The 26,796-nt window shown below is 44.1% G+C and overlaps 2 protein-coding genes and 1 long non-coding RNA gene across 5 annotated transcripts; 1 reads left to right on the top strand and 2 right to left on the bottom strand.

Moving 5' to 3' along the window:
• Positions 1–1,455: 1,455 nt before the first annotated feature.
• Znf200 (zinc finger protein 200) lies at positions 1,456–11,527 on the bottom strand. The gene is given in 7 exon segments (XM_040747923.1): positions 1,456–1,614; positions 1,617–1,678; positions 1,681–1,769; positions 1,771–2,226; positions 11,270–11,315; positions 11,318–11,477; positions 11,513–11,527. Coding segments are annotated over 7 exon segments (987 nt in total).
• Positions 11,528–11,566: 39 nt separating this feature from the next.
• Positions 11,567–26,404, top strand: LOC121141253. 3 transcript variants are annotated; one of them, XR_005878116.1, is made up of 4 exons: positions 11,567–11,729; positions 20,842–20,916; positions 25,314–25,463; positions 25,854–26,404. It is a non-coding gene; the product is annotated as an uncharacterized LOC121141253 (long non-coding RNA). The 3 variants fall into 3 exon arrangements; XR_005878115.1 differs by lacking the exon at positions 25,854–26,404 and adding an exon at positions 18,797–18,862 and having other exon boundaries at positions 25,314–25,594; XR_005878114.1 differs by lacking the exon at positions 25,854–26,404 and having other exon boundaries at positions 25,314–25,594.
• Mefv (MEFV innate immuity regulator, pyrin) lies at positions 12,266–23,904 on the bottom strand. Its single transcript, XM_021233785.2, has 10 exons — positions 23,453–23,904; positions 21,172–22,011; positions 19,410–19,756; positions 18,935–19,030; positions 17,863–18,093; positions 17,415–17,437; positions 15,803–15,918; positions 15,452–15,702; positions 15,109–15,141; positions 12,266–14,942 (listed from the first exon to the last, which is right to left on the bottom strand). Exons 1-9 carry the CDS (start codon positions 23,727–23,729, stop codon positions 15,130–15,132), a joined length of 2,193 nt encoding a protein of 730 aa, XP_021089444.1. The 5' UTR covers positions 23,730–23,904; the 3' UTR covers positions 12,266–14,942; positions 15,109–15,129.
• Positions 26,405–26,796: the final 392 nt, after the last annotated feature.

Here is a 26,796-nt window from a genome sequence, read left to right as displayed (position 1 = left end):
ACTTAAGGCATGTATCACCTCGTCTAGGATAGGACAATTTTGTTGATAATGTACTCAGCAGCCATTGCAGAATTATCTCTTGTGATGTCACAATCATAGAGACCTTACTTGCTACATCTCTTCTATGAAATTATGTTCACTGGGAAAATTCCAAACTGTGCCCACCCAGCTCCTGGGTGACAGAACTAAGCTTACTTTCTTACAAGTCTTTGATTTGAGCACTTCTGAGAACACTCAACCTAGCAAGCAAGGTGATTACAGCTCTTCATACATTTCTTAATGTGCAAAGTTTGATATATAGACTGTCTTTAAAAGAACTGGTCTGTTTTCCAATTTGTGAGTGTTCTTTTCATAGGATTCCTTTACTATTCTTTTAAAATTTTAGATTTTTAATTTATGTATATGCGTGTTTTTCTGTATGTATGCCTGTATTATGTGTGTATAGTTCCCAAGGAGACCAGATGAGGGCACTGGGCCCCTGGAACTGGAGTTCAGACATCAGCTGTTATGTGGGTGCTAGGAACCAACCTAAGTCCTCTGAAATAACAGTCATTCTTTTAAACACTAAGTCATCTCTCCAGCTCCCTTTTATCATTCTTTTAATGTTGATGGGATTGCTGGTAATGTTTCCTCAGTGATTTCTGGTATACACGTGTTTCAGGTTCATGTGTTACAGGGTTATGTTGCTATTGGGGAATGGTGGGACCTTTGGGTGTTGTGAGATCCCTCCTGGGTCCCGTTGCTGCTTTAGCCCCCAAATAACACACAGAATGCTATATTGGCTGTTTGCTATGGTTTCTAATTGGCTAGCTCTGACCTAATTTTTTACCCATAACTACTAATATATATTTTTATAAGGTCTTATGTTACCGAGAGCACAGACTTGTGTCCTCTTCCCAAGAAGATCACATGGTGACGACTCTCTTCACTACATTTTCCAGAATCCCTCTAGACTCCTAGTCCCACCTATCTTGCTTCCCTATTGGCCAACGGTGCTTTATTTACATATACACAGAAGGACTTCCCCATCGTTTGGGGGTAAGGCTTAATGCAAAGAAGTCATCAGCACACCCTTAAGGGGACATAGGACTTCAACCCTTTTCCGTGTCCTCCTTTGCTCACAGAATCCCATGAGGTAAACAGACCCTCTCCACCCTCCATGCCCTTCTTATAGGGAGCTTCCATAGATCCAAAGCAACAAGGTCAAGCAACTGTGAACTGAGAGCTTGGGCACTGAGTCCAAATAAACCTTCCCTCTCTTAATTTTCTCAGATCTTGTTACAGAAATGGAAAGCTAAATGCCATTGGCTTCAGATCTCCTTGCTCAGACGTGCATCCAAGGACAGAAATGTCCAGTCACCACTGTTGTAAATTTTAATACACCAAATTTTATTTGCATTTTTGCTATGTTTTACATGACATTTTTCCTTTGACCCATTTATTTAGAAATGTTCTTTAATCAATAAATATTTGAGATTCATAATTCTTTGTGAAACTTTTCAGACAGAGGTAGGACCTTTCCTGATCCCATTTCTGCTCCTGGGTGGTAGAAGCTGAGTGAGTTCTCTGGCACCAAATGTGGACTGACAACCGACTGAATCTTCTCCCATGTTTGTTTTGAAGCTGTGTGGTCTCCCAGTCATATCACTCTGCAGGTGAAGCACAAATTCTTCATTTGGGGGAAGGTTTTCCCACATTCTGAACACTTAAATATTTTCTTCCCTACATGAATTCTTTTATGGCAATTCTGACAAAAATTCTGATGATATTTTTCCACACTGAGTACAGGAATAGGGTTTCTTCCCTATATGGATTCACTTGTGCTTATTAAGGTTTGTTTTATGATTGAATCCTTTCTCACAGTGGCTACAGTCATGGGGCATCTCACCAGTGTGACTCCTCTGATGGGAAATACGGTTAGAACTTTCATAAAACTGCTTCCCACATAAGGCACATGTACAATGTCTTTTTTTCTCATCTCGAGAAAGTGCAGCAATATCAATGTCCACATATTTTGAGAGATCTTCCAGTGGAGCACTACTTTCAATTTGCTTCTCAATTTCCTTCTGCTGTGGAATGGGTGTGTTTATTCCTTCTTCTTGGCAAGCTGGAGGTCACTTAGAAACCCAGAAACAAGCCACTGCATCAATATCTGAAGATTTCTCTCTATAATCTTGTTTCTAAAGATCTTCATCCCTGAGATTACTCCCATTGCTGAAATAGAGACTGTTACTGTTGAGTTATGACAACATTGGCCAGGAAAAGCCAGGTTTCTTATTAAACAACAACCTTGATGAAAACTTTAGCTTTTACAATATACAGGTTTTTCTGTATTTAGCTTGTACTTCACAATAAAGTCTTGGCCGAGGCAGATGGCTCAGTGGGCTCACGTTTGCTAGGTAAGTATGAGGAACTGAGTTTAAATCCAGTACCTATGTAAAGCCAAGCACGGTGGTATGCACCTGTAACTACAGGAGGGAGGCAGATATGAAGTTCACTGGCCAGCCAGGCAAGCATGAACGCAAGCACTAGGTTTAGTGAGAGACTCTGCCTCAAAAAATAAGATGGAGCTGGGTACAGTGGTTCACATTTTAATCCCTGCTCTTGAAGGCAAAGACAAGTGGATCTTTAAATTTGCCTGCCTGGTCTACATAATACCAGGTTAACCAGGACTACACAGTAAGAGCCTGTTTCTAAAACAAACACAAAACCACTAATGTACTTAGTGGATCTATTTAGTTTTTTTAAAGCATAAATTAGACTTCGTTTTCCTCATTTTCTAATATCTACTCCTCTTAATTCCATTTTCTTAACTTATTGCTGTATAAACTTATTAAAATGGTTAAAACATGTCGGGTTCCGTTTGGGTTTCAATTTTAAGACACTACCATCAGTTTTTGTTTTGTATACCAACTGTTGAGTAAGTATTAAGTTAAGGGACTGAGGTTATAGCTCTGTTTATAGAGTTAGCATTCACAATGTCCTGGGCCTGCTGCCCCAGCTGTCTCAACCCGGCCTGGTGGGGCATGCCTATAATCCTAGCATTTAGGAGATGTAGGAAATACATCAGTTATGGGAGAAATGACCTTCTTATGATGTTAAGTCTTCATAGCTTAAAATTGTTTCTTTCTATTCATTCAAATCAACTTTTTTATCCATTTAAATTTTCTACGTATCAGAAGCTTATTCCTAGGCATTTAGTCTTTTGTGTTACTATTTTAGTGGGGTTTTCATTGTCCCCTTTAAGTGGTAATCTGTCTGCATATGTGAAAGCTACTTTCTTTTTATCAACTTAACATCCTATTACCTTACTACTCTGTGTTTTCAGATATGATGTATGGTTTTCTAGCTACACAAGTATGCCATACACCAATAGTTCTCTCTAAAATCCTAATGCATCTGATTTCTTATTTGTTTACCTGTGGTAGCTAGAACCCAAGACAAAATGCTAAATAGTAGCAGTGCTAGTGGGATTTTTTAAATTATGGTCTCAATTTTAGTGGGAATGCTTCCATTAAAGAGGTATTTTAAGGTTTAATCCCCAGCATACATAAGCCTGTAATCCCAGCACTCAGGAGATGGAGGAAGGAGAATCAGAAGTTCTTGGCCAGCCTGGGATACATGAGATTTTTTTCTTTAAGAAAAAAAAAAGCATTTAAAAATCAGGAACGGGAGCTGGGGAGATGGCTCAGCAGTTAAGAACACTCGCTGCTCTTCCAGAGGACCCAGGTTCAGTTCTCAGCATCCACATGGAAGGTTATACCTGTATGTAGCTCCAGTTCCAGGACTTCTGACACTTTCACATAGACATACATGCAGCCAAAACCCAATGAACAATAAATAAAAATAAATGATATATATGCACTGGGTCTGATCCCCAACACAGAAAAAATGCACTTTAACACTGGTTGAAGGGATTAAAAGCTTATCACTAACTTACTGGGTCTTCTTATAAGGGAGTTGAATTTTATCATTTCAATAACTATGAAAATGACCATATATTAAAAGAAATATTTTATGTGTGTGGTGGTTTAAATAAGAATGGACCCCCATAAGCTTAAATATTTGAATGCTTAGTTACTAGGAAGTGGCCCTATTTGAAAGGATTATGAGGATAAGGAGGTGTGGCTTTGTTGGAGTAGCTATGGCCTTGGAGTGTGTCACTGGTGGTGGGCTTTGCATCCCTTAGAAGTGTAGTTATGGATGGTTGTGTGCTAGGAATCAGACCTGGGTCTTCTGCAAGAATAAGTGCTCTTACCTGCTGAGCCACTTCTCTAGCTCCCTTACCAGACTGAAAGAAACTCCATGAGCCAGGCGGTCTCACCTTTAATCTCAGCACTTGGGAGGCAAAGGCAGACAGATCTCTGTGAATTTGAGGCTAGCCCTGGTCTACAGAACTAGTTCTAGACAGCCAAGGCTACATAAGAAACCCAATGAAGTTTCTTTTAATATGATTCTATTAGTAGACTTTTTGGTATAACTTCTATCCTTAAGTTATTCTGCATTCTTGGGATAAATCTTTGATTCAGGCATGGTAGGAAAAGGGTACCATTAAAAAATGATATTTTTTCAGGTTTCACTGCTTGTTTTTGTTTTTTGATACAGGGTTTATCTATGTAACCCTGGCTATCCTGTAACTCACTCTGTAGCTGAGATTGGCCTTGAACTATGAGATTTGCCTGCCTCTGCCCCCAGTGCAGGGACTAAAGATGTGTGACACTGTTCAGCCAGTTTTCAGTGTTGTAGTATACTCATTTCATAAAAAGCAATTTCTAAAGTCTTTTTCTATACTATGGTATATAGATTTTCTTTGATTTGAATTGTCTAAAATTTAATGATTTAGAAGAATTTTCTGTGAAACAGCTTGAGACTAATATTTTCCCCATAGACAGAAGCAAATCCTTTAGTAATTTAAATTTCCTTCATGGAAATTGTGTTATATGGTTTTAAGTCTGACTTAATAATTTATTTTTTCTAAAATGAAAGCATTAATTTCTAGTTTTATATTAATGCCTGTTATTTATCCTGTTTTTAAATTTCAGAGGAATAATTATCATTAAAATTTTATGCATATTAATTACATATTAAATAAAATGAACAGCTATGAATTTTTTCTGAGAATAATTTCAGTTTTCATCATAGATTGTTTTTTTTTGTTGTTGTTTTATTCTGTTTGACAGGGTCTTATTATGTAACCATGGCTGGCCTGAAACTTGCTATGTAGATTAGGCTAGCCTCCAATTCACAGAGATCTGTCCACTTTTGTCTCCTGTGTACTGACTGGGATTACAGGCATGAGTTACCATGCCTGCCCACATCATGAATGCTGAAATAGACATGAAGTTCTGATAGTGTTCTATAAAAATTTTTGCAAACCGAATTTGTTTCTCCATCTTTGGCCTAAATTTTTTTTCTGGGGCTGAGGATGTAGCTCAGTTGATAAGAGTGCCTGCCTCAATTGCACAAAGGCCTGGGTTCAATGTCTAGCACCACATAAAGCAGGCATGATAATGAATTCCTGCAGTCTGAACACTCAGGTAAGGGACAGGAGGATAAGGAGTTCAGGGTCATCCTTGGCCACATAGTGAGCTTGAGGCCAGCCTGGGCTACACAGAGATCCTATAGACAACCTTGTTTTTAGTTACTTGTTTTGAGCTTAACTTTTGAAAACATCTACAGGGGACTATGTAAGGTTTATCCCTGTAAATAATCACCTTAATACTTAGCATCATTACAATGAACAATCTTGATCATTTATAAATATGGCTAGTAACTTGTATGTCTTAACATTTTACAATAGGTTAGCAGCTTTTATAAGAATAGGACTTTATACTCTCGGGTTTAGCTTTTAAAATTTAATGCTTGACATTTTAAAGGAGTTCTCCATGTTGTGGTGATTCCCTATTACAAAAATGTCCTGTTGTTATCAGTCCAAATATCTGACATACAGGTGGTCCTAGGATACCCTTATAAAAAGGTTTTTAAACCCCCAAAGGATTGAGAATCATGGGCTTAGAAGCTACTCCAAGCCATTTGCCAGATTTAGGTCATTGTCTTACTGCATCACAAGAAATAAACATCCAAATTTCTGGTTAGCATATGGTACTTATGGCTATGACCCTAAACTTTAGATTTTAATTTAAGTACAATTATTAACAATATAAAACATTTTATGATCCCAAGTATCCCATAGCCTTATAAATTTAAACATTTAAAAACCTGGGATTGACATGTAAAACAAGCTATTTAAAATAAAAAAATGTGCAAAAAAACTGTTCTTAAAAAAATTAAAAATCTTTCAATGCCTTTCAGCGATATCAAAAATAAAGTACCCTTTATACATTTAAAACCATTATCACCTGGGTGACTATAAGGTACATGAATCATATAAAAATCCATCTCAATCTAAACTCTCTTAGAGATCTGTTTCATCTCCTAACTAGGCCCACTCCACATGGTCACTTTCAACCAAGATGGTGGTTAGAGCATCTTTTTCAACTGCAGCAAAAATGGCTACCAGCCATCTGGCTAGCTAAAAAATGGCTGCAATCCAAACTATTTCTGTTTTAGCTCTATGCTTGCAACAAAACTTACAATTACCAGAAAATGTAGATAAAACTTTCTAACAAGCATACACAATTTTTTGAGAAATAGACAAACTTTTTAACCAGGATTGACCTAATATGATCAAAATTTTAATTTATATTAGCAGCTTTTTTCAAATTCAGTATTTGCAGGCATGAGAAACCACAGAAGACAGTTCACATTTCCCTTTGACCTTCTATAGCTTTCTATATACCTTTACTTGAAAGGGGTAAACTAAACTCAAAAGCTTCACTTCTAATAATTTAGAAATAAAGGGACCAGACCCTCACTCAGCCCCCCTGCTTTAGTAGCCTTGACAGGCAACAGAAAAGACACGTAGGTCTCTGACACAAGAAAACTCCAGATCCTCTGGCCTCCTGGAGTCTAGGGCCAAAACTGGACACAAAGAAACTCCAAATACTCCCCTCCCCCAGCCTCCTAGATATTTGGTTCCTGGGAACAGTTTGGCCACAAAAGAAACTCCAGAGGGCACCAAAACCTCCCCTGTAATCTCCAGGATATAATTCTGAAAACTATTGGTATCTATGTACAATAGGCCATCTGCAAGTAACAAAACAATGCCATAGAAACCACAGAATGTTTCCTCTTAGCACTGACCAACAAAGATAATTGATCCCAAATGTCAATCAATCAGAAACCAACCCGTACTTACTGATATAATCCTGTAACTTTTTGCCTCTGGTAGCTGCTGTGACAGCTAGCCAGACTGGGTCCTTGTCATGGTTGGATGAAAAATTAAAACCTTGCTTTTGCAGTTTGGTGGGTCTGTCTTCCTGGTGGTCTCTGGGGACTTTGCAACTTGGGCACAACATTACTCTCTTTCTCTGATACCTCAGACATTTTTACTTTAGGCAAATTATTCTTTCCTTTTCCCTCTCTTTATTACTTTAGTCTCCTACCCTTTCTCTCATTTCATAGTCAACATAAAAACTTACCAAAGTCTTTCTTGTGGTTTCAATAACTCGAAACTTGAATTAACATATTAAAACCAATACCTTGGCCTTTCCGATTAAGTTTGATGCTATGCACTGCCCGAGGTGCTGCGGAAAAACCGAGGCCCAGCGTGTGAACCCAGCAGGGGAAGACCAGTGTGCAGCCCCTTGCCCTGACTGGCAAGACAGCAGAGGGGGTGGAAAACCCCCACCCCGCACCAGGAGCCACACGCAGGTGGGTGGGTGGGGCACAGCTGGTGTAATCCACAGGAAGGGCCAGGCTCGAATCCAGAGTCACTGCCACCACTGCCACCAGGATTCAGTGAGCGCTGCCACTGGGGGGCTATAACTTCCCTGCCTCTTGCAGCCACAGCATGGCTGCTTTGTAGTGAGACAGCAGCACACAGCATGGAAACACGAGATTCTCTGTTTTTACAAAGGGGAGGAAGGGGTCTGTCCCATGTCAGCGAGTGTACTATCAAGACAAACAACACAGCACTTAGACCAAAGGGCCCATCTCAAGTTTCAGATTCACAGACAGGAGGGATGGCCCCAGGAGCTACTCAAATTCAGATGGTGGGCTAATCCAGCCTTCAGTCAGATTCCCGCCCAAATTCAGATTCAGATGGCAGGAACCCTGCCCAGACAAGAAGCTGGGACTTCTCTAAGCTTCTCCAGGCCTGTCTTTCTACAGAAGTGTGTCCACTAAGACTTGACCTGTACAGCCTCAGATTGTCTGCTAGCAAACCAAAGGCAGAAACATAAAACCACAAAAACCTGACAAACACAGAACACAGAAAACTTTCTCTGGCAAAACAGAGTTACCTGATGTGGTGCCACAAGACTCAATGCAAGGGGGGGAGTCTTGGTGAGTTTTGGGATCCCAGATGAGCCCCCAAATGTTGTGCCCAAATTCTGAACCTCCAAATTGTCAGGGTCCTCTGGCCATCAACCAGACACTGCTGCCTCACATACTCATAAAACGTGATTCATCCCTCATAGAGTGTACGTGACTCTGGACCGTCCTGCTACCTCTGCTAAATTCCAGAAACAGGCCTGCAGCTTAATTATCAGTTAAAGATTAGCTCAACAGAAAGCCCCCAATTCCACCAGGAGTTAGGTGAGGACATAGGAAAGATGGAGACAGAAAAAGTAAGAACCTACTGTCAGGTTACCTAGCAACACAAGAGGTTCTACCCCAGACCTTTTTCCCTGAGAATTAGGTTTTCAGGCAGCACAGAGGGTTACCTCTCCCACTGACCTTTGCTCCACCAGGCTCATTGCAGCTGCAGCACACCCCCATTCCTTCCCCTCTCCCTTCCCCTATATAAATCCCTTTGGGGTTAAATAAAGTTGTCACCTTGATCAGACTCCTGTCTTGGCGTCCATTCTTTCATATCTCCTGCCCTCATCTTTCTCCTAGGTACCCTCCAGCCCCACGATGAATGTACCGCAGTTTGGGGCACCAAATCACCAAGAGACCCGATCGGATGCAAAAGCAAAGAGTCTTTAATTAATTTACGAGTTAACTGTATAAACTTGGGTCCTCTGTAAGTCTGACAAAGCGGGTTGAGCAAGAAGGAGCCAGAGGGACCATGGGGCAGGGAATGTATTGGGGTGCATGTTGTACCTTTCCCCCATGGGGGTCTGTTGACGGCTTGTTACTAGGAGCTTTTAGCAAAACACTTCTAGTCCCCTCCTCCCAGTAAGGCCTGCAAGCAAGTTCCTGTTTATTGTCTAAATGCTAATTCCTGTTTTTGGCCCACCCTTTGCTGGAGGGCCCTGGGAACATAGGCTTCTGACCGTGGTGCTTTTCCACCAAACCTGCCTTTGGTATATAAGGCTCTACCCTCATAATAATAAACACCATTCTCGTTGTAAGAATGAGCTGCTGTCTTTGTCTTTATTTTCATCCTTAGCCCTTAGCCTCCCATCGTTGTGAAGTATGGTAGCACTGTAGCCGTGCTGGCGGCTCACTACCGGTGAAATGCAAAGGGAGTGTCTGTGGTCTGTAACAGTCTCAGGATTGGTGTGCTTCTGGACTTGGGTGACCTGTCCTGTGTTGATTGGTCAACTGCAGCTGCAGGTAGGTTGCTATGGCTTATGGGCCCTCCCAGGGCAGTTGCTATGCTCTGCACTCCACTGTTACTGTAAAGCACATCCAGAGCCTGCCTGCTAACTTCTCATTGGTTCCTTGACACATGGTGGGTATCTGGCTTCCTAGTGACTGGGACAAGGTTGGAAACTCAGCACATGTTGCTGAGTGAGAGCCCTACCTGTAAGGATTCGGGCTTGTGCTGACCCTGTCCCCCGACAAAGGGCAGGATATGCACACTGGCATTCATGCAGACTCTTAGCCAGCTCAAAGGGCCCTGTGTTGTGTGACTATGTCATGCATTACATGGCTCCGTATGTGCAAGCTTTCCCTTTGAAACAAGTGCCTCCCACCTATTTGCCCTTCCCTTTTTCCTCTCCCTTCCCTGTTCCTGGTTGGCCAATACCTATCTTCCCCTTGTTCCTTTTCACAATAAACTCCACCTGGGTTTTGTAGTTCATGTTTCATCACAAACAACACTGCCTCTTGTTGGCTCTCTTCTGCAACCTGTTATGGCTGCCAAAGCAGGGGGCTAGATGAGGGTCTGATCCCTTCACTATCTCAGGAAAAAATTTCTCCTTTTCTCTCAGTCATTTTGTTAAAGTGACATAACACTGCCTACCTCTCCTACTCTGTTCCTCTTTCTTTCTAGTTCCCTGGTTAACAGAACAATTTTTTTAATTTTTAATTTTAAATAGCTTGTTTTACAGTCAATCCCAATTTCCTCTCCCTCCCCCTCCTCCTGCACCCCCCCCCACCATACCCTCATCCTCCCACCCTATTGCCAATTCCTTCCACATAGGGGATATCTAGAGTCTGTCAATTCACTCAGGGTAGGGTCCAGGCACTCCCCTAAGAGTCCAGGCTGAGAGAGCATTCCTCTTTGTGTTATGGACACACGATGTCTGTTAGTATTTGAGGGATAAACACTAATCCACTGCTCAGGGCCTCATAGGTTGCCCAGGCCTCCTCACTGACTCTCACATTCAGAGGGTCTGGATCAGTCCCATGCTGGTCCCCCAGCTGTCAGTCTGGGATCCAAGAGCTCTCCCCCTGTTCAGATCAGCTGTCTCTGCAGGTTTTGCCAGCCCATTCTTTGCCAATTTGCTCATCACTCCTCTCTCTCTGTCGCTGGGTTCCTTGAGTTCAGTAACAGAACAATTTTTAACCTGACCGAATTTCAGGTCAGATTGTCAAGCTCCATTAAAACAAAAACAAAAACAAAAAAAACCAACTTACTGCTATCATCAAAGGATTCACACTGAATTCAGAAATCAATTATCACGTCTCATGAAATAAAGTAAGTTCTTCATTCTATTAGTGTTTCCAAGTATAGGGAAAATGATCACCCACAGCTGCAAGTCTGTGCTGAGGCTCTACTAAATGAGATGGAACAAAACCAAGACTCTGTACTTGTACTTTATTAGGTGTTAGTACTGCCTCAACCACTCCCAACACGAAGCACAGACTTCTAGGCTGAGCATGGGGTAGACACCTATAATCTTAGTACTTGGAAGTGTTGCATATCAGTCTGTTCTATCTAGTAAATGCCAAACAAGCCAGGGCTACAAAATGAGGCCCAGCTCTCGTTACAGTACACAATTTGAACACAAAGGGCTCTTTACCCAGTGACGACATCTCCCCAACATGACTATCATTTTCCTTCTCTGAGTGGATTTGCAAACAGGTTCTGTGCTCACACATTCTTCTTGGGAGTGATATACATTCAAATCCTCAAAGACCGACTGGAAATGACCAGGAAAATCAGGCGCGAGAGGCCGATCTCTAGCCTCCTCCTCCTGAGTTCCCTCAAAGATTGTCGGCAACCTTTCAGAACTTGCCGCCTTTTTGCTATGACGACAGGGAAACCCTGGGAAGCCGGATGTTTCTGCATCTGTGGGACCACTTCCGGTTAGTCACTTCCGTTGTGGAAGCCTGGTTTCCCCGCTCGAAGAGAACACTCAGTGCTTGAAAGGGCGAGGCTGAAGGCTGGCTGAGGCGCTCTTAGGGCCCTCGGGAGGCCTGCGGGAACTACTCTCTGTGGCTCACTCTTGATGCAAGAAACAGGAAGCTACCTCTGCCCCCACCCCTGGCAGGTGAGCATACCGTCATGATTGGCAACCTAGGGTCTAGTGCTCGCTGGGAAATGTACTTCCCTCCGAACTGTTATCAGGAGACCTCCTGCTGGCCGGGAGGGTGGTGGACGGTCAGAGGCGCTCGGTTTCTTTTGCAGCATCCCCGAGGGTTCGGGACCCGCTGGGCATGCGCTCTGGGTGTGTTCCTTGAGTTTCAGGGGAACCTGAGTGTTGGGCTGTGCGTAGGTCCCAGTTTACTATCCTCTACACTGTCATATTTTTTAAAAAAAGAGTTTCCATTTCCCTATTCATTTTTGGCCTCTCACAGACTTGAGATCCTTTCTGAACCAGGCAGTCTCCTGCCTCAGCCTCCTTGAGTGCAAGGAAAGCAAGTGTGACCACTAACTGTAGCTCTTTCTTCATTCTTTCCTTACTCAGTTTATTCCCGGTTAGGTACTGATGAGGATTAATACAATCTATGGGCACAGATTCTCTTATTCCTCTGTTGTGGCGTTCGAATCCACTGGGAAACACCAAAGACTTAGGCTCAATTCAAATTTAGATTAAATAAGTTTATTCTTAATGCTAGCAGAAGGACACGAACATAGAGCCAAAGAGCACTCATTACATGTGGAAGGGAGATTACAGCGGGGTTTTAAGGAGACATCATAAAGGTATGCATTACAACTGTCCATGGAACCACAGCTGGGCAGGACAATTACATTCCTCAGTTGTTTCTTTCCCCCTCTATTGCGATGAAGAGCCTATCCTGTCACTTTCCCATAGCGATTAGCAGGATTTACAGAAGCAAAGTTAATACCTCACAGTCCATTATCCTATTCTTACCTCACCTGCAGGCCACTAGGATCTCCCAGGCATCCCAAAGCAAAAAGTCAACGGCCCTTAAGGGATGCTCCATATTAAGTTTTTTTAGTCATCACAGGGGACCTGTGTAAATTATTATTCAAGTCTGAGCACTCCAATGACTGAGATAGAGCAGGTCAGTTCTTGGCAAAAAAACAAACAAAAAACACAACACCATTAGGTAGGGCTGACTGTCACACCCCATGCCTAAACGAATGAAATGACAGCCTCCAGTATGATGCTGAACTTTTTCTTTGTAAGCATGTCAACACTAGTAATCGCCAACCCAGTTGACTATGGCTTAAAATAAAGAGTATGAAAACCGGCAACAAAATTTTTGAAAGGTATCTGCTTACACAAAAAAGTTTACTATACAAAATTTAAGTGAGTGAACAGTAGAAAACGTGTGTGTGTGTGTTGTTGTTGCTGTTTTAAAAAGGCAGACATCATCACAATGCTGGGGAGGCGGAGACTGGGGGATCCCCTGGGGCTTGCAGGCCAGTCATCCTACTCTACTTAGCCAGTTTCAAGCCAGGGAGAGACCCTGTGCAAAAAAACAAAAAACAAAAAAGGATGGCAGCTGAGAATGGTCTGAGGTCGATCTCTGCTCTCCGTGTGCCATATACACGCACATTTGCACAGACATGTATAACCATCATGCAGACAGGCACACACCATATGCATTCATGCATAGATACAAAAGTAACATTGTTACCCGGTAAATTATGTACAGCCTACCTTCAAAGCTGTGGTTAAATCATTATATGTTAATGTAGTACAATACAACCAATAAATAGAATAAATTAAAAGGCAAATTACAAAACAGTATTTTATAATGCTAAGAATAGCAGCAGTCTGCCTGAAAGGAAGCTGATACAAAATTCCCTTCAGGTATGAGATTGGTTAGAATATAAGGGTCTCAAGGCCATGACTGGGGCTCCAGATGGAAGGAGAGTCTTGGAGGTACATCATATGGAGAGACAATATGGTGGTACCTTTAGGGCATCACCTTCAAAACCCAGAGATGTACTTCTTTAAGAAGCTGGGAAATGGTGGCGCACACCTTTATCCCAGCAGAGGCAGGTACATCTCCGTGAGCTTGAGGTCAGCCTGGTCTACAGAGTGAGTTCCAGGACAGCCAGGGCTACACAGAGAAACCCTGTCTCCAAAAACCAGAAAGGAAAAAAAAAGAGTGAGAACAAAAGAGAGTGTGTGCTCCTCTTGGGACACCTTTATTTTCTGTAGGTTTTATATCCCCCGGACCAGGGCAGACAGGACATACCCTGAGAGGGAAAGTGCAGTGGAACCTTGCGTTTGAAGAACATCTGAGAGTACTGCTTCATGCAGGATAACGCAGTAGCCATGCACTTCCTCTTCTGAAGGCCACTGCGTGCCATTGCTGTGTGTGCCATCTTCACCTGTGATCACCAGTGTGGGAGTACCCCTGCCAGCATTTGGTGTGCGTCTTTGGCACTATGATGGTTACTGCTGTCAGCTCCGACAGATTTAGGCTCACTCTCCGGCAGTCTCCAGGCGTGTTGGTGTCGGTTGATTGAGGTGAGAAGAGCCACCCTATAATGTGTGTGGCAACGTTCCCTGGATTTGTGTCCTGACTGACTGCATAGGAAGATGGGCTTTCAAAGTTTGCCACTCTGCCTTTTGGTGGTGGATGCAACGTGACCAGCTGCCTCAGGTTCCTTCCATCGTGGCGGATTTGCTATGATGTACTAAACCCTTGAACTATGAATCAGACCCCCAAACCAGGGAGTTTTATTACAGCAACAGGAATACTAACTAGTACAGGTACTAGTATCATTTTCTTTTTTTCTTTCTTTCTGTATGGAGGCTGGACCATAGTCAGAGTAACCTGAAATCCAATAGGCTAGACCCAAACTCACAGGCACCATCCTGCCTCAGCCCCCCAGCCTAATGTTGTTTTCTTATTTATTACATCTCATATCAGCTGATACCTCATTAATGACTGCTGGGTGAAGGAATGAAAGATCCGAGGCCAGGGGCCAGAATGGAGGAACAGTGTTGGGCACTGTGTGAAGTCTCTGGTTTGGAGAAAAGTGGATTCCTTTTGCTTTGTCATCATTGTGACCCAGTACCATTCCGTGCAGAGTTACAGTTCCCTTTCTGCTTGCCAATGCTGTGCATACTTCCAGGACCCGCATTGTCTTGTCTCCAAACTCTGCCTCCCAGTGATGACAGCTGGAGTCAAAGCTAGGGGTATCCAGAGTGATGATGTGACTTTAGAATCTCTGGGGACTATTAGGCAGCAGGTATGACTTGTTTCCAAATCTCACACTCTTCATGTCAGAGAAGTTGAGGCTGGGCTGAGCGGTTGCTGGGTCAGAACCCCAGAAACTGCAGGAAGAATAAGAACACCTAGCTGCGGGTGGGGATCTGCAGGTTTCTCCCAAGGTTCTCTCCATCTAAGGATGAGGGATTTCACTGAGATTGTGGTAGGGAACAGGAACACACAGGGACATGACATACCAAAGCTACTACTTGCCTTGTTCTAGGCACTTACCAGCACATTCCTGAACACCAGTCAGTTCTGGAACTACAGAGGGGGAAAATGGAATAAAGAAAGTTCTAAGCATACCCGCTCAGGGGGTCTGAATTATACCATCCCCACAAGTAATAGGAGTCTCCTGCTTAGGGCTCTGCATTCTGTTAGTTATAACAAAGCCCCCTCCCCCCAGCACTCCAGAGACTCAAGAGGTTAGATTAATTAACAAGGCAGACACAGAACCAAGCACAGCTGTGGGGGCCTCTGTTCTAGGTGTTTTCTGAATAGTTCCCCCAAAGCAACAGATAAAGGACAATTACAGAAACTCTTAGTTAGCTTGTATTTCCACCACCATACTCACAAATGAAGGTTTCCATTTCAGGAGAGATCTAAGTTTTCGTTTGTTGTTCTGAGAAAGGGTCTCGTGTAGCTCAGGTGTGCCTTGAGCTTCCTGAGGCTCTGCAGCTCCAGCTTCCACCTCTGGATAAAGTACTATGTCATAGTCCTGTGTGTTTCCACCATCCCATTTCTGGTAAGTGTTGGGACTCAAACCCTCGGCCCATTCTGCTACATTCGCAGCACTGAATGTTTCCATTTCAGAGCGCAGGGTTTCTGAAATGGAGGAAACGGAATGAACGGTCAGGTCCTGGGCTGCGTGGGTTTCAGGGCGGAAGTGAACAAGTGCTTCTCATCTTCCTCCAAGCTCACTCACCTGAGAAGTACTGCATACTCTTCTCCACAAACTTTGACTTCTGGTAGAGCAGGTGTATCTTTTCCTTGACATCTGGAGGAGTGGCTGATGGCTCAGAGACAGTCACCATCTTGGCCCTTCAGACAGGAGATTGTTGTCCAAAGAAAACAAGAGCAAGATGTAGCCTGAGTCCCTATGAGGTGACAGTGAGACCATCCCCACTAAACACACCCATCCAATTAGGGCAACACAAAGAAATCTTTCCTAGACCCAGAGTTCTGACGCTGGTCCTCAACTTCAGCTGCAGATAGCATCTCTGAGCTACTTACAAAATCACAATGACTTTCAATAGCAGCCTTAAAATTGAGTTACTCTTGCTGTCAGAATTCTCTATATCAAATGAGTTATACTTCTCTACTATTTCTATGGAAAAAAAGGAAAAAAGTGAAATGTCACTTCACACCTACTAGAATAGCCATTATAACAGCAGTAAAAAATGGTAACAGGAAATTACAGGCTGATGACGAGGATATGGAGAATTTGGCACTGTGAATGGGATTGTGAAATGATACTTCTACTGTGGGAAATAGTATGCAGATTCCTTAAATTTTTAAAATAGATGGACATATAGTGATTCCATTTGTAAGTATAAAATCTGAGAAATTGAAAGCAGTGTCTCAAGTTGAGCTTGTATATTAGTATTCATATAAGTACCATTCCCAATAGCCCAAAGGTAGAAACAGCCCAGATGTCTGTCAGTAAATGAATAGATAAGGAAGACATGATATCTGCATACAAAGGAGTGTCACTTGGCAATTAAAAGGAATTCTGATACATGCTACAATATGAACTGTGGAAACATTATATCGAAAGAAAGTAAGCCAAACAGTAAAGGACAAAATTTTACGATTCTGCTAATATGCAGTATTTAGAACAACCAGACTAATAAACAGAAAAAAACAGAATGGTGGTTGCCAGGCAATAGGGGAGGGAGGATGAGGAATGAGTGTTTGTTGAATAGTATAGAGTTCCTATGTGGGAAGATGAAAAGGTTCTGGAGGTGAATGCATTAACATCCGTACACTGCGACATAAAATAGCTGAAATTTTATGCTATGCATATTTTACTGAAAAATAATAAAAAAGCCCTCTAATGCTCAAGTGCTAACCCCAAGATTTAGATTTAGTTGGTGTGGCTGCAGCTTAGACACCAGCATTTTGTAACGCTCCCAAGTAACTATGAGATGTTGCCTTTTCTATCACACCTGTCTCTTCCCCCTGCCTGCTGGGCTTTGCCTACCTCCAAATGGATCCCCAAGGAGACCCCAAAAGTGCTTGAGACCAGAGGCAGTTCTTCAGAGACCACTGTCATAAAAATGAGTGGCATGGAATGCAGGCCTTTTGAGAGGACACAAACCACCGTCTGTTTCCAGCAGGACTGGGATAAATCCATTCTTCTCAGTTTCCATTCATGCCCTCCCTCTCTCCCTCCCACCTGGCCAGGCTCCCATTCTGTTCTTTTCGTCACACAAATCCAGGAAGGATGGTCTCAGGACCCAAGTTTCTCCTAGGACTGTCTCATCCAAATACTTCCTGCAAGATACCCAAAGGGACACCATGGGACATCTCTGTACCTGTGCAACGTGACTCCAATGTCCTAGGAGAGAAAAGAGGGAAGCTCTCCATTACCAGTCTCCAAGAGTCTGTGACTCCCAGGCTGCAAGCTGCCTTCTGCCCTTTCAAGGACCCCCAGTGCTAGGGCACCAGTAAATAGAAACATTCCTCCTTCATTATAATTCTAATCACAAGGCTAGAGGCTTTGCCAGAACCCACAGTTCAACTGTACTGCAGTTCTTCTGATCTATTCTTGGTGATGCCAGGGGCATCTTAGATGCCGAGATGTTCTGGGCTTCCAAGAGACCTTATCAAAGAGGCATGAGCCCAAAAGACACCATGGATCATTGAGACCAAGTCCCATTCCAGGCCTTAAGGACCTTGCTGCCTGCCTTGGGCAGTGACAAGAGCCTAAATTATCCCACTGGGCACAGCAGGTAAGAGAAGGCCAGGCACACTCGCACTCACCTGCATGAGCTTCCATTCTGGCTGGTCTTGCTTGGCCTCCAGTTCTCCAATCAGTTCATCCAGGAGGGCAATGTCACGGGAAACCCTGGTGTCATATGTCTCTCGGACCTTGCCAATGGTCTGGCCTAGCTCCTGTAGCCAGGTCACAAAGAGTTTCTCTTGCTGCTCCAGGAATTGGTACAGCTTCTCAAGTGGACATGAAACCCTCTGCTGCTGGGTTTCTGTTTCTTTCTGGGGAACATAGAATTGGGAGATGTACAGGTGTGTGCTGTGGGCTGGAAGTATGTATCCAGGGATGCCCTGAAAGCCTACCTCACAGAGACAGATGAGAGGCAGGCTTCCTTAGTGTGAAGCTGGAATGAGAATGACCCCCATAGGCTCATATATTTGAATGTTTGGTCCATAGTTGGTGGAACTATTTGGGAAGGATTAGGAGGTGTGGTCTTAGGAGTGCTACTGAAATTGAGCTTTGAGGTTTTAAAAGCCCACACCATTCCCAGTTAGTTCTTGCACTTTCTTGGCCTAATGCTGTGGACAAAGATATAAGCTCTCAGATATGCTTCAGCAACATGCCTGCCTGTCTGCTGCCATGCTCCTGGCCATGATGGCCATGGACCTCTAGAACTGTGAGCCCCCAACTACATGCTTTCTTTTATAAGTTGAATTTCTCCTCTGACTTCTACCTTCCAAATGCTGAGGTTATTCGGGTGTGCCACCACATCTAGTTTTTGCCATTCTAGGGATGGAACTTGAGGCCTCATTGATTCTATGCTTCTACTCTACCAACTGAGCTACATATTCAGCTTCAACAATAATTACATAACTAATACAGAGAAGTTTTGAAATGACAGTCTCTAGTTTCTCTAAACTGTTTAGTTGTGAGAAGGAGAAAATGATCAGGTCCTGGGAGGTGACCTTCTCTCTCCCCTGACAGGGAAACACAAGGATGAATGGGCTCATCTTAGACCTCCCTACCATCACCACCAAGACTGGAGACCAGGTGACCATCCCTGCATGCCCCGCTCCTCTTTCCTGCAGGTGTAAAGGGGCAAGGACTGGTCTGGGGCCTCACCAGAAAGTTCTCTGTCTTCTTGTCTCCCTGCAGTCTGTGTTCTTCCACACACCCCCTCAGCTCCCTCAGACGCTCCAGCTGCTTCTGGATTTGCTCCTGGAAAAGAGTATTGGTTTAGATGCTTACGTGTGATTACTGCCATGTTTAGCTCATACCAATCCTAGAGGGAAGAACTGGCTTATGGAAACAGAGCTGGGGTGCTGTAATTGTGAGCAAGAGGAGGGGTTCTAGGAAAGAAACGGTGTGAATATCACCAACGATCCATCCCCACAGGGTGACCCAGGATCCATACTGAAAACCAGTACCCTTGGACTTCTGAACGATGTAAATGAGCAGTCCCTTCTTTGCTGTCCTGGTTAGTCTTGTGTTTTTACCAGTTATAGCCCAGGAATCCTGACTATTGCACCCACATCCCAGAGGGGTTGGATAAAGAGCACACTCCTGGGTGTCCAGCTATATGGGGGTGAACACCTACCTTATACTCCAGTGCAGCTTCCTCTATGGGACGCACTCGATGGCCTTGATGCTCCTGACTCAGCCTGCAGATGAGGCATATGGGCTCCCTGTGGTCCTCACAGAAGAGCAGCTGTACCTGCTTCATGTGACGTGGGCACTGTGGTAGGGACTGGGGGCTCTGGTCTCCACAGCTCTTTCCTGCAAGTGAACTTTGGCACTGGAAGCATATGGGTAAGCTTCTGCCTGGGGCCTTGGGATCCCCAGGAGCAATGGAACAGCTGCAGGAGCTTTGCACACAAGCACCACCATGCAGGTCTCCTTCCTGGGTGTGGCAAAGAGGACATGCAGCCTTGTCCTGTGACCTTCCTGGAGACACAGCAGTGGAAAAATCTCCTCAGTGGCAAACCCAAGATAGTTATAAGAGAGTAATTGTTCATAGAGCACATACATTCTCAGAACTGGCCACTTCCCAGCATGCTCTTCTCTGACTTCCATCCAAATGAAGCTATAAGCGAGCAACTGAAGCTGAGAGTGGAGGGTGAGACTTTTCTGGGCCCTGAAATTCTTGGGCATTTATTCTCTGAGACGTCTGTGGCCCTTTGCTGTAAATCCTATGCTTTCCCCTTGCACAGATGCATATCTAGAGGCTCATTTAAAAGAAAGCACTTGTTGACAGCACTTGCTTTACTATGGCAAACCACCACAGATTGCCCACAACTCAAACAACAGCTCCTGGGGATGGCTACTATGTGCTTCATTCACGGACAGGCCCTCACTTCTAGCAGAGAATCTGGCCAGAGTGCACAGCAAGTATTTGAAACGTGTGTGTTGGGTGAATCCTCTGCTCCCATTCAAGAAATAAAAGTAAAGAAGGGAATTTTTTTAAAGCTAAAGGGTTACTCTCCCAGTGAAGACATAATAGTTATGAACGTTCTGCTCCAAAGCTATAGTCGGTGCCCCTATACATCAGAAATGACAGAAGACACACGAAGAAATAGAAATATACACAATCCATTAACTCCTCCTCTCTCCCTGGCCCAGGAATTTGCCTTACAGGCAAAAGTCATCGTGCCCCATAAGGAACCATTCTCCTGTGACAAAATTGTTTGCCTATATTGCTGCTCCTCCTCCAAACTGAGATTCTCAGCCTCCCATGCAGTTAGCGGGAGCCATTGATCAAATTCTAGTCAAAGGGAAGTAAGTGAGAACAAATAGTCTCTAAAACCCTTTAAAAAACCTTCTCTACAGCATGGTGTCCCCTCTTCCCCTCCATACTCTTGAGTGGAGCTAGGTTAGTGCCTCTGAGGTATGAATTTCAGGGGGAAAAACTCGAAGCAGAAAAACAGCTCAGCAGAAGTTTGGCTGTGGTCACACAAATGACTCACAATTATGTGAAAGAGGAACCGCCTTCTGTATTGCTCATCTAAGCTGGTGCTTTCTATTTCTTGCAGACAAACATAATCCTGGTGACTAATTTCCCAGTACGAGGGTTTTTGGTCAACATCTTCCCGCCTGCCCAGAGAAAGGTGATTAACAGAATTTCTGCCCCAAGACTTTCACTGTGGGGTAACTGTGGGAAAGGGATATTTTAGCTCATGCTTTTTAGATCCTTAACCTAACCTGACAGAGATTTGATGCCACCCTTTGTGCAAGATGTGAAAATGAGCATTCTTCTGGGTCTGCATCACATTTGCACGGGGACCTCTGGAGACAACCAGGTATCCCAGCAATAAAAATATGGTAAAGATAAAATGAAACTCTGGAGAGTTGGGAGAGGATACCTTTACAAGCTGTGGATGCTAAGAATGCTGGGTCTTCTGGAATTTGGGCTGGTTTTTCACATAGTGACAAAGGCTCTTCTGGATTGTAGGACTCATAGAATGTGCTACCAGCCATCTTCCCTAAGCTCCCAGGGGTTTCTGAACTCCAAGTTCCATTTTCCTTCCAGGATGTAGTGTGTTTGCCATCTGCAGTCAACGGTGTTTTGGAAGGCGTGTTCCTAGATGTTTCTTCATTGGGGGCCGTGGGAGGTTCTGGATTCCCTGAGCCCTTTTCTAGAGCCCCGGCAGTCCCCTCATTCAAGATATTTACTCCCATGGGAGTAGGGGCTGGGTGTGGATTTCCATTCATTGTTTTCTCTGGACTCAGAAGAGCTTCTGAATTTGGGGGTTCTCCTTCGCTTGAGTAAGTGGTAATTTCAAGACTTTTGGGTCGCTTCTTTCCTGAAGGTAAATATGCTTCAGCTTTCTTGCATTCTCTTCTCCCAGGGACATTGTTGCAGAATCCCTGCAGCCTCCCTGCAGAGCTGGAATTCCTGCGGAGCTGGGCACTTGCCCCTCCTTCCTTGTCTGCTGGGAACTGGGTGTTGATCACAGTTTTTTTATAGGGTGGTGTTGTGCTCCTGGCCCATGGCTTGGTCTGTGAGTCCAGGCTCTCAGGGCCCCTCTGATCCCTCTTTTTGACAAGAGACTTCTTCTGGAACCCCTTGTCCACGTCAGACTGGCTGGGTGTCAGGCTGCCTGATCCATCACCTTCCAGGACATCTGGTGCTTTTACACTCCTGGGATTACTCTCTCCACACTGGACAGAACCACCAATCCTATTTTCTTCTGTTAAATGTTCTAGAAAGACAATCAGATGGAAGCATGAAGCTGTCCTACATTCAAGGCTGAGACTGGAGGAAGAGACAATCTCTTCATAGTTACTAAAGGGAAAAGCACAGAGCATTCTAGACAACAGCAGCTCAGTTACATAGAACCATAAAATACAAAGTAAATAAAAGCTGGAATATTGATGGATGAATGCATGATTATAGATGTGAAAATTGATTTATAAAACAAAGCAACAGAAAAGAATTAAAACAGACCAACTCAGTGCATAAAGGCAATTTCCAACAAGCTCGATGACCTGAGTTTGACCTCCAGAACCCACAAGGGGAGAGGAGAGAAGCAATTCCTTCAAATTTTCCTCTGACCTTTCTATGTATGCATGGCACACTGATACTTGTATATGCAGACAGACACAAATACATATATAAAATATAATTAAAATAAAAAATTAATATAGGTGGCTGGAGAGAGAGAGAGATGGCTCAGTAGTTAGGAGCACTGGGGGCTCTTCTAGAGCATCCAGATTCAGTTCCCAGTGTCCACATCAGTAATTCCCGTTCCAGGTACTGTGTTGCCTCTTCTGGCTTTTGTGGAACCAGGCATGCAAATGGTACACACACATACTTGCAGACAAAAGGCCCATACACATAAAACTAATTAAAGTAGAGACTTATAAATGAATCTGGTTTTCATGCACTACACAAGCTGAGGGAAATCCCAGGCCACAAAGATAAGTATAGAAGGCATTTGAAAACAAGTCTGAATGGGTATGGTGTACACCTTTAATCTCAGCACTCTGGACACAGGGGCAAATGGATCTCTGTGAGTTTGAGGCCAGCCTGGTCTACAAAATGAGGCCCTATCTGATAACCAAAACAAAACAAAAAACAAAACAAAACAAACAAAAAACCAAACACAGCAAGCAAACTTGCCTGTAATTTCAGAATATTGCTGTTTAAAATGACAGAAAGGCTTAGATACAAAATCTACATAATGAAGATAATCTGTAATTAGCAACCTAGGCTTTAATTTAAAGAACCTTCCATTAAAAGTGAAGAATATTTAAGCATGTTTGTAAGGGATGCTAAAGAAGAATTCTAAACTGAAATTGGGTGGTTAATGAGGATTTTCGGCCCTTTATACCAACCTAACGTTTGTCTGGGCATGTGTATTAACCGAAAAATGGAGTAAAGAATTCTCTAGGAAGGGATCTGCCTTCCCAGATTCCGACCCACAGTCAGAATATCAGTTTTTATTTTTGAAGTCTTAAGGCTCCTGGGGGAGCGTCAGTAAACAAGCTACAAAGGCCAGAGAAGGACAAGATGTGCTGGGTTTAGATTGCACTGGACAGGGGCTTCCCAGCCATTGAGCTAGAGAGCTTGGGTCTGAGCATTGCTTTCCTCCTCCACAAGTAGCCAGCAGCCGTCGTCTGGGAAGGAACTTGGCCACTTACCTAGTCCTGTGGCCTTGCGAAGCTCCTCTGCTAGTAGGCGCTGGTTAGTGGCCCTGAGGATCTGCAGGGTCAGCCTTACAGCATACTTTTCGCCATAGTAGGTGAGCAGCAGATTGGCCAGCTTTACTGGCCTGGCCATCTGCAGATGGCCCCGGGGGATCCGAGAGTGACCCTTCTCCAGGCTAGTGTTCTGCAGCTTGAACTTGAACTTCTCGAAGTCATAGGGCAGCAGCTCCTCCAGGGTGTTTAGCAGATGGTCACCAGGAGTCTTGGCCATGGTGCTGGCCAGGAGGAACTGTATCTAGCTGCGTGGCTTCTGGGAGAAGATAAAGACCTCTCCCCCGAAACTTCAAGCAAGAAATAGCTTGTGAAATAACGGGCAAGGCACAGGAAACACCATAGGCTTTGGTGGGAACTGAGACTAATGAGGGCGTGTCCAGGGACCAGGCTACTGCATTTTTTCTTTGAACTTTCAGAGGATTTCCAATGGGGAGGGTTCTGCTTTGGCAGTCCATGTCCCGGTTGAACAAAAGGCAGGCTAGACTGTTAGGGAGGTTTTGGGGTTGGGATCCACACCTTCCAGTTGCTCTCTTGTTCTTTCTTGCTCTCAGGACCCAGGGCTGGTGGAATAGGAGAGAGATGCCATTACTTGGAGTTGACCCCTCTGGCCAACTGCTCTTTTTGGACATGAGTTTATAGACCTCCAGGGTGAAGGAACGGACAACAAATAATCCCTATAGGATTTGCCTGGACCTGCTCAAAAAGCAGAAGCCAGGACACTGCGATGCAGTTCCAGTCTGTCAGGTCCATGTCTATTCTGTCAAGCAGCACAAAGTCCTCATGGTGGCTCTGAGGACCACCAATCTCACGTACCTGTTCCCACAGATGACTTGGCACTTGCTCCCCCGGAGTCAGAGTACCCTTTGAAATATATTTTCTAGGCACTTGCCAGGATGCTTGAGATGCAGGGGTGGAGAGATGCAGGCATGCATCCTTTGGCGCTTACAGGTCAGCCAGGGTGAGCCTCAAAGTGGTTCCAAAGTCAATAGAGGGTGCATGGGGGAGCTGACTTCTACTTCACCCTCCTGTTTCTGCCATTATGCACTTCCTGGTTTTTATCCTTAATCTTTTATTTTGAAAGTTTTCAACCTACAGGAAAGTGGAGAGAGTACAAAGCACACTTATATCCTTCCCATAGGTCCCCTAACTGCTTCTGGTTTGCATTTTCTGCTCCCCACTTGACTGTTTTCTTAACCGCTTGATAACAAATAAAAAGTATGGTACCATCCTAAAAACCTTAGATCTGGGTTGTCAAACTGACACACTTGAAAAGGGAACCTCAATTGAACAACTGCCTCCATCAGACTGACCAGTAGGCATGTCTGGGGGGTCATTTTCTTGATAGCTAGCTGATGTAGGCGTGCCCAGCCCATTGTGTGTGATACCATTCCGAGGCAGGTGGGTTTGGCATGTACAAGAAAGGTAGCTGAGTGTGAGCCTAGGAGCCAGCCAATAAGCAGTGTTCCACCACCATTTCTACTCCAAAGCTCTTGCTTTATTTCCTGCCTTGGCTTCCTTTGGTCATGGACTGTAACCTGAAAGATGAAATAAACCCCGTCCTTCTCCAGTTGCTTTTGGTAATGACAATTATCACAGCATTGGAACCCAAACTAGAACAATACCCTAAGCACTTCTAATAATACTTTACTGTATTGTGTATGTTTATGGTATGTGTTTGTATGTGTACATGTGTTCAGGTGCATTAGTGCAAATGTGTGCATTTGTAGAGGCCAGAGATTGACATTGGGTGTTTTCCTTTATTTATTTCCATCCTGTTTGTTTGTTTGTTTGTTTGAGACAGGGTTTCTCACCTGAACCTGGAGCTTACCAAAGATGAGTGATCTGAGAGCCCTCGGGATTCTCCATCCTTCTGGTACAGGGATTGTACATATGTACCACCATGCCTCATTTCTTACATGGGTGCTGGAACTCAGGCTCCTATGCCTATGTGGTGAGCATCAAACCCACTGAGCCAGCCCCTCAACTAATACAGTGCTATTTTAGGTGACCAAATTGCAATTTTTACATTCAAGAAAGGTAACATCACAATAGAACAACCAATTCATTAAATTTCTCCATTTATTCTTTGTTTTTTCTTTTTTTATTTGAGATATTGACTTTTTTCCTTTATTATTTAACATACTTTCTTTATTGATTCTTTGGGAATTTCACATCTTGCACCCTAATTCTGATAACCTCCCGGTTCCCCCATATCCTCCCCTTACCCCTGAAGTGTTCCCCAAAAGAAAATTTAAAAATCAAACTAAAACAAAGCAAGCAAACAAATGAAAACAAGAACAAAGCAACCCTTTTCCTTTCTCCTTCTTTCTTGCCTCTCCAGCACTTCTTCATTCGTCCTGGTGGCCTTGGGAGCAGTGTGTCACATAGCATACACACTTTGTCCTATCAGCTTTACTAGCAAATGCTCATTGCAGTGAGTCACTGGTTTCTGGTTCACCATCATCACTGGATCCTCACCGGAACTCCTCTGGGATATCCCATGGCCACCCCAGTCATGGAGACCTTGCTGGTATTGTTCCACAGGACCAGTCCCTTCAGGAGCTCCAGCAGGTCCTAGATGGGGTAGATGTTAGGGTGGGTGACGTGGATGTCTTTCTGTATGCTGTGACTATATTTTATTACCATTGGTTAATAAAGAAACTGATTTGGCCAATAGCCAGGCATAATAGAGCCAGGTGGGAAGTCCAAGCAGAGATTCAGGGAGAAGAGTGGAGTCAGGGAGACTCCAGCAGCCACCAGGGAAGCAAGGTGTGAGGTAACAAGCCACAAGCCTCGTGGCAAAATATAAATTAATAGAAATGGTTTGATTTAGTTGTAAGAGCTAATTAATAATAGCCCTGAGCTAATAGGCCAACAGTTTGTAATTTGTAATTAATCTCTGAGTGGTTATTCAGGAAATGGAGGGACGGAGAGAAACATCTGGTTACAGGCGGGCCAACCTAAAGCTCAGCAGTGGGCCTGGGTCGTAGCTGAGCTGGTCATTCCGGGCCAGCAGGACCACCTGCCTCAAGCGAGGGGGCAGAGCCAGCTCCCCTGCGCCCATGTGGCCCGTGTCAGTTCTCCCCTGCCTGTGGTGAGGGGTGGAATCATCTCTCCTGAGCAGGAGCCAGCTACACCCCTGCTGCAGTGTCTAGTGAGAGGCAGGGCCAGCAAAGGGCGGGCTAGCTCAGGATGGACCTTTGATTTCACACATAGGGTTCCTACGGCCTCCTGAGGTGACATGGGCCACTAACATCAACACAGACCCCAGGACCGTGGACCTA

The sequence above is a fragment of the Mesocricetus auratus genome, unplaced genomic scaffold (assembly GCF_017639785.1).
Source record: "Mesocricetus auratus isolate SY011 unplaced genomic scaffold, BCM_Maur_2.0 Super-Scaffold_100007, whole genome shotgun sequence".
NCBI lineage: Eukaryota > Metazoa > Chordata > Mammalia > Rodentia > Cricetidae > Mesocricetus > Mesocricetus auratus.
Note: the sequence above shows the minus strand (reverse complement) of the source record. Positions and strands in the feature narration are given on the sequence as shown.

Excerpts from the sequence above, each read along its gene's own strand:
- Mefv (XM_021233785.2), bottom strand. The coding sequence starts at position 23,729 with ATGGCCAAGACTCCTGGTGACCATCTGCTAAACACCCTGGAGGAGCTG. Across the intron at positions 22,012-23,452 it reads TCGCAAGGCCACAGGACTAG|AACATTTAACAGAAGAAAAT; the intron begins GTAAGTGGCCAA and ends TTGTCTTTCTAG. Across the intron at positions 17,438-17,862 it reads CAGAATGGAAGCTCATGCAG|GACATTGGAGTCACGTTGCA; the intron begins GTGAGTGCGAGT and ends TTTCTCTCCTAG.